The 11,931-nt window shown below is 34.9% G+C and overlaps 2 protein-coding genes across 3 annotated transcripts; both read left to right on the top strand.

Moving 5' to 3' along the window:
- Window positions 1-4,604: 4,604 nt before the first annotated feature.
- LOC132157835 (ribonuclease P protein subunit p25-like protein) lies at window positions 4,605-6,142 on the top strand. Of its 2 annotated transcripts, none has more exons than XM_059567106.1 (2): window positions 4,605-4,854; window positions 5,250-6,142. In XM_059567106.1, exon 2 carries the CDS (start codon window positions 5,260-5,262, stop codon window positions 5,929-5,931), a length of 672 nt encoding a protein of 223 aa, XP_059423089.1. In that variant the 5' UTR covers window positions 4,605-4,854; window positions 5,250-5,259; the 3' UTR covers window positions 5,932-6,142. The 2 variants fall into 2 exon arrangements, with proteins under 2 accessions (XP_059423089.1, XP_059423088.1); XM_059567105.1 differs by having other exon boundaries at window positions 5,244-6,142.
- A 1,393-nt stretch (window positions 6,143-7,535) lies between these two features.
- LOC132158764 (uncharacterized) lies at window positions 7,536-11,581 on the top strand. The gene is made up of 3 exons (XM_059568313.1): window positions 7,536-8,449; window positions 8,857-10,077; window positions 10,759-11,581. The coding sequence occupies exons 1-3, from the start codon at window positions 8,410-8,412 to the stop codon at window positions 11,181-11,183; spliced, it is 1,686 nt and encodes a 561-aa protein (XP_059424296.1). The 5' UTR covers window positions 7,536-8,409; the 3' UTR covers window positions 11,184-11,581.
- The last annotated feature ends 350 nt before the right edge of the window (window positions 11,582-11,931 follow it).

Raw genomic sequence — 11,931 nt, 5'->3', positions numbered from 1 at the left:
CAGATTGGAGAGACTCTGCTTCTCTAAGACAAAGCTTTTATAGCTAATCATGTTACAGACCTGATATCAATTAACTTAATTAATCACTAGATGTTCTCCCAGCTGAATCTTTTCAAAACTGCTTGCTTTTTTAGCCATTTGTTGCCCCTGTGCCAACTTTTTTGAGACCTGTAGCAGGCATTAAATTTTAAATGAGCTAATTAAGTGGATAAAAGTGTAAAATTTCTCAGTTTAAACATTTGCTACGTTATCTATGTTCTATTGTGAATAAAATATTGGCTCATGTGATTTGAAATTCCTTTAGTTTTCATTTTATTAAAATTTAAAAAACGTCCCAACATTTCGTAATATTAAATATCATTAAATACTTAATAACATTAAAAATCTATTACTTTCTTACTTTTACTCAAGTAAAAGTAATTAAAAGATTTACATGAGTACAAGAAAGTACTACATTTTTTATGTTCTTAAGTATTAAAGGTAAAACAAACAACAACTTTTATTTATGAAATTAAGTACAGTAAAAAGTATGCCATTATACTTTGGAATGTAGTGAAGTATAGTTTTCTAAATAAAAACACTGATAATCTACAGATACTTTTACAATTTTCTTGAGTAAAGTAAAAATACTTCACAACTGTCCACCTTAGTGGGAATTGAACAGCAAAATTTTGCATCATAACCAAAATTAAATCAAATGATTGTACCGAAGTGTCTGGCATATTCAGGATCCTATGCAAATCTGAGAGAAAATCAAACATTTTGAAAGTCAAATGTGTCCGAGCTAAAATAAGGGCAAAGGGGTGATTTTAAGAGAGAAGAACTGTACTGACCAAGACATCAGGTAAGATATTTTTTGTAGTTAGAGGTGTAGCATAGCAGATGGTTTGTGTAGATAAGTGTTGGAGTTCTTCAATGTGTCCTTTAATGATGAAGATTTTCTGTGAAGAAAAAAATATATTGTTGCCTTTTTTGTTTGTCTCGGCTGATTTTGTATTATTTTTAGAAAACATTATAAGACTTTTCTGACATCTGTGGCTTCAGAAAATATTTTTGGTCCCCAGCTTACATGACTTACTGTATATTGTTCTAATTAGTTGATTTGTGACAGTATTCTGTGTTGCGTGCATGGTGGTAACCAGAGTTTGAACATTAGTGAAGTCTGGGTAGAATTGTGCAATATTAAAACCTACAAATGCAACTCATATACACTGCATATAAACTTCAAAAGAGACAGACATGTAGATGTAGTCTGTGAAAGATGTTTTCTCTGTTTTACGGGAATGGACATTGTTAAATTAGCCCAAGGGTAGGCAAGTTCGGTCCTAGAGAGCCGCAGCCTCCAGAGTTCAGGTTTTTCCCTGAAGAAACCCTCACCTGCCTGTATGGTTGCTTGTAATTGAAGACATTCTATTCATGTTCACACATTGATGAGTGGAAAAACATTTTGCAATAATGTGTTTTTGTCATTTCTTCCAGAGCTTAAGCAAAGGGCAAGTTAAAGCCATAACCATGATTGTATTACTGCTGATAGCATCAATGTTTCGGCAAGGTAAGGTAAAGTTTTTGTTGTTTTCTCCTGAAAGAACTGTAATTGTAACATGGTAATGAATCAGATTCTACCCACAGAATTTCAGGGTTGGAGCTTTATCGTACCTTCCATCTTCAAAGTGTCTGAGACCAAGCTACTTATGCTATCAGAAAACACGTCCTCTCTATTTCTCGATGGTATCCAGTTACAGGCTTCTCCCTCAACACTTCTGCCATTGTCAGACCTGCAGAAATCCAAGATGGTTTATGCTACGGATCTAGTGTCTCTCAGACTTTTCAGTCCAGGTCTCATTGTGGAGCTGATCCCAGAAAACATGTTCTCTGCTTGCTACCTGCTGCAGTTTGCTGATATAAATGGCAAGGCTTTGGTGATCGCTGAAACAGACAGCAAAGATGATGTGCGCATACAGGATATTTTACTCTCAGCATTTGACTGGACTGCAATCACTGGCACAAACTACTCTTCAACTGTTGCAACTATACTGTATAAAATTACGAAAATCTGGCATCCAACATCAAGGATTGCAGTTTATATGCTGGAACATATATCTGCAAAAGTAATATTTGGTGGCCCGGCTGTACCAATCAATATAAAAACAGGTAAAAGATCTTATTTTTATCTATCTGCCTGCCGGCCTGTCTCTGCCTGCTGCCTGCCTGCTTGCTTACTTGCATTTTGCATGTCCCTGTCTGGTGGAAGGCAGAAGTAAAAAATCTGTTGATTTGTTCATGCATCCAGATCTTCATGGTTGAGTGTTGGTTCCCGGATCATTTGCGATTGGACCCGACCCTCTGACTTGGAAGAAGTCTCGCGAGTACTGCATGAATAATGGAAATCAGTTTGCCTGTCCTGTAACTGAATCTGTCCATAAAGATATGGCTGATAACCTGACCAAGGTGGATGGGGATGGCTGGATCGGTCTCCGGCGTAGTTTACTAACTACAGACTGGTACTGGCAGGAGGAGTATGATCCCCCAACCTCTGTCAATTATGTTCACTGGGACAAGAAGCAACCACTGGACGTTTTGAAGGGCTTATGCACTTCAGTGTCCCTTGACCCTAAAAATGATTTCAAATGGCGAAGTGCACGCTGCTGTGATAAAAAGAAACCTGTCTGCTACAAAAGTCCAGCATATCTCTATGCTTCACAAGATATCTTGATAAAAGAAATTTAGTTTAGTGCTTGTTGGTAATGCTATTCTTTACACATTTAAAGTGTTGTATTTAAAAATTAAAATTATACGAAGCATGAGTTGAAATGCATTATGCTTTTTAAAAAATAGGCATGCAGTCATTATTTTTGCCTGGAATATTTTTTTTTTTTTTACCACTGTCTTACATCTACTGATTTTATGCTCAACAATGTAGTGTCTGATGAAATAATGTTACATTGCATACATTTCTCTAATAAAAGCATGTAGTCTGATTTAAACTGAATCTGCATGAAGTAAATCTATTGTTTGCCACCTTTATGTTTCCTTGTCTTGTGTTTCGATAACATATTCTTCAGACAGTGTTGAGAGCTTTTCATAGGTACAAATTTTTATTACCAAGTTTGGATAGATCAGGTATTTATAAAAGCACTAATCTGTTGGAATGCTACTTCACAATTTTGCATGTAAAACTAAATAATTAGACTCTTTATGGAGAACGAGTCCCAGTAAAATAAACCCCTTTAAGAAAGAATCTACATTCAATTGTACCAGGTTTGGATGATGGTTATTATGGGTAATAAATAGAAACATTTGTTACTTTTGTTGTTATAGCACAAAATATAAAATTATTCAAAGAGGCAATAAGGTAAACTAAAGCCCCTAGCTAAACCTTTACAGAATGTAAAATTGTGGTTTGTAAATTGAATAATGGATGACAAACAACTCGGAATCCCAGTAAAAGAGATTAATCTGAGAGGTATATTATTTTCTATATATTCAGGAATAAGAATATTATGCCCAGATTTTAATCTTAGATACGTCATAATAGCAACACAATGAATTCAAACTGAATTAATTCACTCAATAGGCTAGGTTTGAATGAAATGAAAAACGTAAACTAAATGTACATTAAATTAATGGGAATCTTGAATAAAAATTGCATTAACTACTCGAGGCAATCTTACTCCTTGGGACCAATTTTTCCTATTTACTTTAAATGAAAATCTAAAAGCACAGGTGTGTCCACAAATCCCCCATGAACACACAGACTCAAACATTTTGACATTCAAAATAATGCAAAGTTATAGTCCTATCTATTTTCCAGAGACACAAATTTTGACTAGATAAAAAAAAATCTGATAAAATGACAAAATTAAAACTAGCATAGTCATTCCATTAACACTTTTTACATTTTGTGTGGTCTTTTCAGACAGCATCACAAAAGAGTAGGCTATTAAAATATGAATAGACCCCAACATTATTGGCTGAACTAATTCTTTGAACCACCAGTTGATTTCGAGCCTCTGTCTTGTCTGTCATCGGGGCTTTGAAAAGTTTGTAATTATGAACGCTTGATGGAGCTGTGTTCTTATAAATGACCCTTCTTGACGATTTGAGCTGTAGCAACAATAAAGAGCATTTATAGATCTGCCGTTACACAGCTCTTTTAAAAGGAGCAAAAATGAAGACCTATTTGATACAAAGTCTTAGTTTGTATCTTATTTGTTTATTAGATGATACGATTTCGCGAGATTTATGTAAAATAAAATGTAGAGCAAAAGGAATTTTCGGTAATTTGAGAAGTTATCCTAATTATATATTTTCCTCATGCCAAGCTGTATATACGCATATAGGTAGGCCTATAACAGCGTATAACTGTACATAAGTAGCCTATCCTAAAAAATAAAGAAAAAAGTAGGCTAGGCCTATATTAGAAATCCATGACTTAAATAATTGTTTATTGTAAATGCTTTGGTTAAACTAATTGTTCTAAGGTCAATTTGATTTTTAGAAATGACTTAATAATAAAATAATAATAATAATAATAATAATAATAATAATAATAATAATAATAATTTAAAACTACACTTCCCATGAATTCGCGCGGCTCTTTACGGCAGACTGTCACATTACCGCCAGCTGACGTCACACGCTGTTACATGTGGATAAGCTATCTACAGCATAACATTTGAATTTCATAACCTGTGTCGTTTTGGTTGTAGTTAATTCAGCATATTCAAAAGCTTACGGAAGCTGAGCGTCCGCAGTACATTCATATGGGCCGACAAAAGACTACAGTTATTAGAAAAACCGCTGCAACCATCTAAACGTGCTAACCAAAGCGCTACTTTAGCAAAGGAAGGGAAAGTAAGTTTGTTTTAACGTTACGTTTTTTGTGCGGCTCTGAATACAAATGCTGTTTTCGAGTTACTAAATGTATGTTTTAAATAGCAAACTCATTTTGTAATAAACTGTATTAATTTATCACGAATTTACCCCAAGTTGCCATTAACGAAAATCACGCTTGTTTAGAGTACATTGCCACACAAAAATATCATAACTTATTAATTTTAGTTTGGAGAATTATTATTAGTATTTTTTTTATTTGACATGGGGTCTTTTAAACGAACATACACAATAACTGATGAAGGGTATTATATCTTTACTGACACCGTTATAGATATTTTTGGGTGACGTGTTTGCATAAGAAACTACATATACACAGTCATTCATTTTGTCTTTTTTCATTTCCACAGGTGCAGGCTACATGACATGGAGAACTACAGAAAAGCACGCACAGTCGAGCAGCCCTGCCCGTGTCCTTTCCCCGACCTGCCCAGCGACACTCCTGAAGTTCGAGTGAAGGATGGCAGCAAAATCCGCAACCTGATGAGGTTTGCTTTAAGCCGTATGGAGGAGAAAACAGCCTCCGCAGATCATTCAGGGCCTCAGGAAGGCTCAGAGGTGAGCATCGGATCGGGGGAGAATCTGTGCCGCCAAATTGTGTTCACGGGTGTGGGTCAGAGTGTGGCTAAAGCTATCACGTGTGTGGAGATCATGAAACGCCGTGTACACGGCCTACACCAGCACACCAAATTGGTCTATCGCACGGTTCAGGAGGTCTGGGAGCCCCTGGAGCCCGAGGCCGGCTTGGACAGTCTCACAGTCAGCAGAAATGTTCCCAGTATATGGGTTTTGCTCTCCAGAGACTCACTTGATAAGAACCAGCCAGGTTACCAAGCTCCAGGTTCTTTTGATGCCTTGTGGGCTCAGGCTCTCAGAGAGGAAGCAGCAGCTCCGAAACATGGACAGAGAAGGAAGAGGGGAGGAACAGGGGCTGGAAGGACAGAAGGGTCTGGGAGAGGAAAGGGTCCACGCAAGCACCCGGGTCGACCTGGAGAACCACGTAAACCTCTAGGTCATGCTGGGGGAGGGCAGGATTGAATCTGTGTTGCGGCTTCCTACCATACCTTGGTTCATATTGAGGTTTTTCCTTTTTGAAGTTGCATATCTTGAGAATGTCTGTCATCAAATTGAGAGTTTAAAAGAGCAATACATAATAAGTCCCTTGATGGTTCACCTAAAAATAAAATTCTTTTGTTATTGATTCATCCAAAGCTGTTTTTTTTAAATAAATTAAACTGACTTCAGAAAAGCCTCACAAATTAAATTTCCCCATTGAAATATTGTGCCAAAGATACCAGAATCAGATATTCTACTTTTTTTTAATGCAATATCATGTTTTTTTTTGTTAAAATATCTTAATGCAAAACAATTATTCTGTTTGTTGTTTTTTAGAGGTGTCTTGATTTTATATATATATATATATATATATATATATATATATATATATATATATATATATGCTGATTTTTTTATTATATATATATATATATATATATATATATATATATATATATGATATGAATTGTTAGAAAAAATATAGATTTGCCCAGACTGATGATTATACGTAATCAATGTTAAAATCTATATATATTTTTCCATTTGGATGAGTTGTTGCTGGTTTAGGAAGCAATTCAAAACATGTTGAAATAAACAAACGCATTTCGCTTCATCTTTGTTTTATATTCTTGCAGATTTGATTTACAGACTAATAGTCCCAGTCAAAGTTTTTCATATCAAAAGAACGAAAATAGGCCTATGTCATGTTTTGTTACTTAACTCTAGATTATTTGATGCAAAGGAAAGGGAATTGTGTATTTTGAATACCAAATATGTCTGTGCAGAAAATACACAAATTTTGTCTTGAAGGGCTGTGACAGAATGCAAGTGTTTTTAAGTGACACAGCTCAGAAAGCATTCAGATGTTGTATTGGGTGTTTTTTCGACATATATTTCAGATGAAAAACATGTAATTTGATGAGATTTTAGGCATATCAACAGCAGTGGAGAAAATTAAGACAAAACTCTAAATGAATTTCATGTTTTCCCTTCACAGACTGTTGGAGTAAAGTACAAAGACCATGAACACTTTAGAGAAATAAGGAACTTTAGGTTAAACATTCACTAACAAATTTCTGATTGGTAAAATTCTGAAAAAAAAGTTCAAACAATTAAATTTTTTGTTAAGTTTGTGATGTGTAGATACAAACACTTATCAGTTAGGTGGTAACACGGTTTTCCTTTAGCTGTTTTGGAATGGAATTATTTTGAGGGAATGAAGTGCCTATGTACTGTTGGTGTTGGTAAATTTCCTCATCTGCAATGTGAAACTTGTTGATTTTAAGGCACAAATCTTTCTGGAGTCTTATGCAAAACCAACTAGGGGAGATGAGAGAAGTGATTTTGAATATCAAATGTTCTTTTTCCAAATGAACAGAGAATGCATAGCTTTTTCTGTTCAGATAGAGGAAGAGTGCTGGTCACGACAAGGTAGGATGAAGCAAACTACCGCATTTATTTATTTATTTTTTAAACTGAGTAAATATTTCTGAATGTTTTACTTAGAAGTGGTTATTGGGATGCAGGAATAGCACTATAATATATATCAAGAATTTAAGCAAATGAAAAATAACTTGTGAATGCCATTGATAAATTGATGCATTTTTCATCTGAATGAATAAAAAAGATTTAACACAGCCTCCTAGATATGCATTAATGTGAAATAATTTTGTTTATATTAAAGGAATACTCCACCCCAAAATAAAAACTTTGTCATTAATCACTTACCCTCATGTCGTTCCAAACCCGTAAAAGCTTCGTTCATCTTTGGAACACAATTTAAGATATTTAAGATTGAGTATTTTGACAGTGTAACTTACTTGGCAGTCTATGGAATCCTTCTGATTCCGAACACATCTAATGACATTAGTCTCATTATACATGTAATGAATATATTTGAAAGAAATGTATACTTTTGTTCAGCAAGTATGCATTAAATGGATAAAAAATGACAGATTATTATAAAATAAAATAAAAAAAGATTAAATTATATGGTTTTCCTTTGAACGTTGTATTCATCGAAAACATTTCTGAAGGATCATGTGACTGCTGCAATGGCTGCTAAAAAAAGGAAAAAAAGCTTTGCTTCACAAGAATGCATTACTTAAAATAGAAAAATAGTTCAATTTAAATTGTAATACCATTTCACAATATTACTTTTTATCATATACTCCCACCCCCCAAAAAAAGGAGCAACTGCAAATGAGAGACAAAACATTGAAAGCAGGTATTCTACATTTTACATATTTCTAGTTTGACTAACTGTAAGAAGAGCCTCCTCGGTGAAAAATGTGGTTTACTGAAGTCTGCATGTGCATTTTGTACAATAAATACTGGATCAACGTAGTGTTTTTAAAAATATGTAATTTGCTTTTGTTTTGTTTTTTTGTGCTAGCTTAGTGCACAGTGGCTGAAACCAACTTCACACAAGCGGGAGCTGCATATGCAAAACACGCAGTCATGTTGGCTGTTCTGTTGACCATTTTGTTGTTTAATCAAGGTATATAATGCACACAGACAAATCTCTTATGTTCTGCATTATGTAATACAATTACTACGGATGCACCAGTACAAATTCAAGACGCCAAACAGTTTGTACTCAATAAGTTGTTTTTATAATGAAATTGATTGTGCTCAAGTCCTGTCCTTGAAATTGCTGTTAGAAATATCACAATTGCTGTCTGAAATTTGTGAAATTTTCAAAGTGCAGTTATGCCAATAGATTCAGAAAATTTATGATAATATTTATACCAGAAACAAGTATTTACCCTCCAGTATCAACTTTATACGAGTGCAACGGAGTAGTATTGGTGCATATGTAGTGATTATCACTGTCTTGTTAGAAGTAAGTTTGAAGTTTTTAAATAGCTAAACGAACATGATTAGTAGACTATTTAACATTCACAGGGCTTTCATTGGACAATCGTGGGATGAGTTTCATCACTGCATTCCCCGAGAATATTGCTGTTTATTATGGAAAGACCTATAACCTATTCAAAATCACTACCCTTCACCCAGAAACTACGATCAGTGTCACCTATATGGCCAACGGCATCATCAAAACCAACACAAGCCTCACTGAAGGAATCGTTTGGACTTTGAATTTGACAAAGCTTGTTGAAGAATCCCAGTTTATGTCTTCCAATAAGACGTTTCGAATCACCAGTGATAAAAACATCACAGTGCTTTCTGTGACTGGATGGGAGGGGAGATTCCAGTCTCACATTGTCCAGCCTGAACAAAATCTGGGAAATGTGTATCTTGTTCCCCCTCTGAATTACAGCAACATAGCCAAGTCCTTTAACCTCATGATGACATCAGATGTCAGATTCCTGCCTTTTAGGCTGATGATCATCAATGCAGTGGACATGGTCAAAAGAGTCACCATCAAACGGGTAGATGAAAAAGGTCAGAGCCAAGAAGATACTATAATGCTCAATCCTTACAATCTTTATCAGATTCAGATTGATGGGTTGGTGAGACAAATCAACACAGAGGACAAAGTGGCTGTGATTCTCACCCATCCGTGCTTTGACAGCAACAACTGCTCATGCAACATGATTCTGAACCAGCTCCAACCCTATGTGTCAAACAGAAATAAAGACAGATTCATCATGCCCCCCATCTTCAGCGCCAGACAGCTACTTGTGACAACAAATGAACCCTTCCAAGTTTGCCAGAGTTGTTTTACACCTGAAACTGGTAATTTGGTGCAAACTTCTTCAGACATCTTGCCATTATTACAGAGTTTTAAGAACAGCATTTCAATTATTTCTACCACCATCCAGGTTTCCCTCCGATTAATCAGTCCTGGACTTATTCTAGACCTCATTCCGATAAGCAAGTTCTCTGGCTGCTATCTGGTAGATTTTAATTCCTCACGCAATGGTGCCTTGGTTATTGCTAATACATCCAGCACTGATGCTGTGCGAATGAATGATCAGAAGTTGCCTACAAACATCAACTGGAGGGTTATAAATGGCACAGGGTACTCTTGGGCTCTAGTGGAGGGAGGAAGGATGAGCACAATCTGGCATCCTTTTGCAAGGATTGGTGTATATATGATAGAACGCTTGAACTCGAACAATACCTATGGGAGTGCAGCAACAGTTATAAATACAGACCCAGGTGAGTTGTTTGAGTTGAGTCAGTTGTGATGTTTAACCATGATTTATACTATATATAATTATATATTACGTATATTTCTTAAATATATATGTGTGTGTGTGTGTGTGTGTATATATTTATATTAGGGGTGTAAAATTGATGAATCATGAATAATCACACCAAAATAAATAAAATACTATTCCATTTCTTCTTATTTGTGCAGTGTATTAGCAATTTAGTTTTTTTCCCCCAGTGTCTAAAATGATTAATTCTATAAATATGTACTAAATATACTTCTTATAATAACAGTAATTCTAAATAATAGTAATAGTAAATAAAAATACATATTACACTGTATAGCACTGTATATATTACTTTATATATGATATGATTTTATGGCCATTAACATTACCATTCACATTCACATACTGTATATATGTACATTCACATATACCATTCACATATACCTTTTTAAAGTGTTTTAATGAGCATATAATAATTAAAATGGTTAACAAATAGAAATATTATACAATTCATACATAAACCATCTATCTGTCTTCTACTGTTGCTTTAAATCTCGCTTTTAATCTTTTTGAGTCACGAGTACCAAATTAGGAGCTTGTGCTAAGCTATTTAACTAACTGGTTAAATAATGTCAGTCATGTTCAATAATAACTGATTACTGAATATTTGTGTGTTTAGATAATGGCGGCTGTCTGCTGATTCCGGAGATATTTGTACTTGGTGAAGATGAAATGAGCTGGTTCAAGTCTCGCGAGTACTGCATGGAAAATGCTGATCAGTTTGCCAGGCTCAACAATGAAAGCAGCCAGACTAAGATGACCTTAAACATGACACAGAGGGAACCCACGGAGGGCTGGATCAGTCTGCGGCGCAGCTTGTTCACAACTGACTGGTACTGGAAAAATGAGGACACTTTCCCACCTAACGTGGACTTCACTTACTGGGAGAATGGACAGCCTGACAAACCAGAGAAAGGCTTGTGCGCCTCGGTTTCCCTGGATCCCAGCAAGAACTTCAAGTGGAAGAGTGCACGCTGCTGTTCTAAAAAGAAGCCTGTTTGCTATAAAAGGCCAAAATACTTCACTTTACCAGATACGTTTTAAACAACAAATGTTTTTATTATAAGGCTTATGATTAATTTTTTGCTTTTTTAGGGATCATTATAGATTGGTTTGATTTTAATGCTCAACATTTATCTGTCTATACATAGTTAGGCCCCTATATTAGACTAGATTTAGAAAATGTTATCCGGTGGGCAATGACATAGATCTAGCAATAATATTTACAGTGAAAAGAAAACTTTGCAGGTTAAATATAACTTTTAAATATTAGCATGTAACTTGAGATGCATTTTGAGCTGTATCCAGACTAAGATTAAAATTTATTAAAAGAATGTTAATTGAACAGCATCGAGTCCTGTAGACTTTTTTTTAATACAAAATAATGCCATAGGCTTTATTTGATATTATTTTTTAGCCCTTTATTTTAAAAATCTTTACTTTAACAGTCGAGTCACAGTCAGACAAGTTTAAATTGACTTGAAAATCATAAAAAAAAATCGACATTTATTTCATTTTAAAATCTATTTAATTTTGCACAAATGTTCGTTCTTTGATTCAGTAGTAAATGTTCTTTGAAAAAATAAGAAAAAGCATGTTTGTCTTTGTAATTCTTTTTGGCTGCCATTATCAAGCCATTTTTACATTATTCAGTTATTCTTAATAGATAAAAGTGCCAATCTATTGTTTTTCATTTGGGTTGTAAAAGCTCCATGGCAAATCCTAGGAAAATCCTGTGGCAATCCATGTTGACTTGAAACTCTCAATCAAGAAGACAGAAAGGGTTATGATG

Source organism: Carassius carassius, chromosome 15 (genome assembly GCF_963082965.1).
Source record: "Carassius carassius chromosome 15, fCarCar2.1, whole genome shotgun sequence".
NCBI lineage: Eukaryota > Metazoa > Chordata > Actinopteri > Cypriniformes > Cyprinidae > Carassius > Carassius carassius.
Note: the sequence above shows the minus strand (reverse complement) of the source record. Positions and strands in the feature narration are given on the sequence as shown.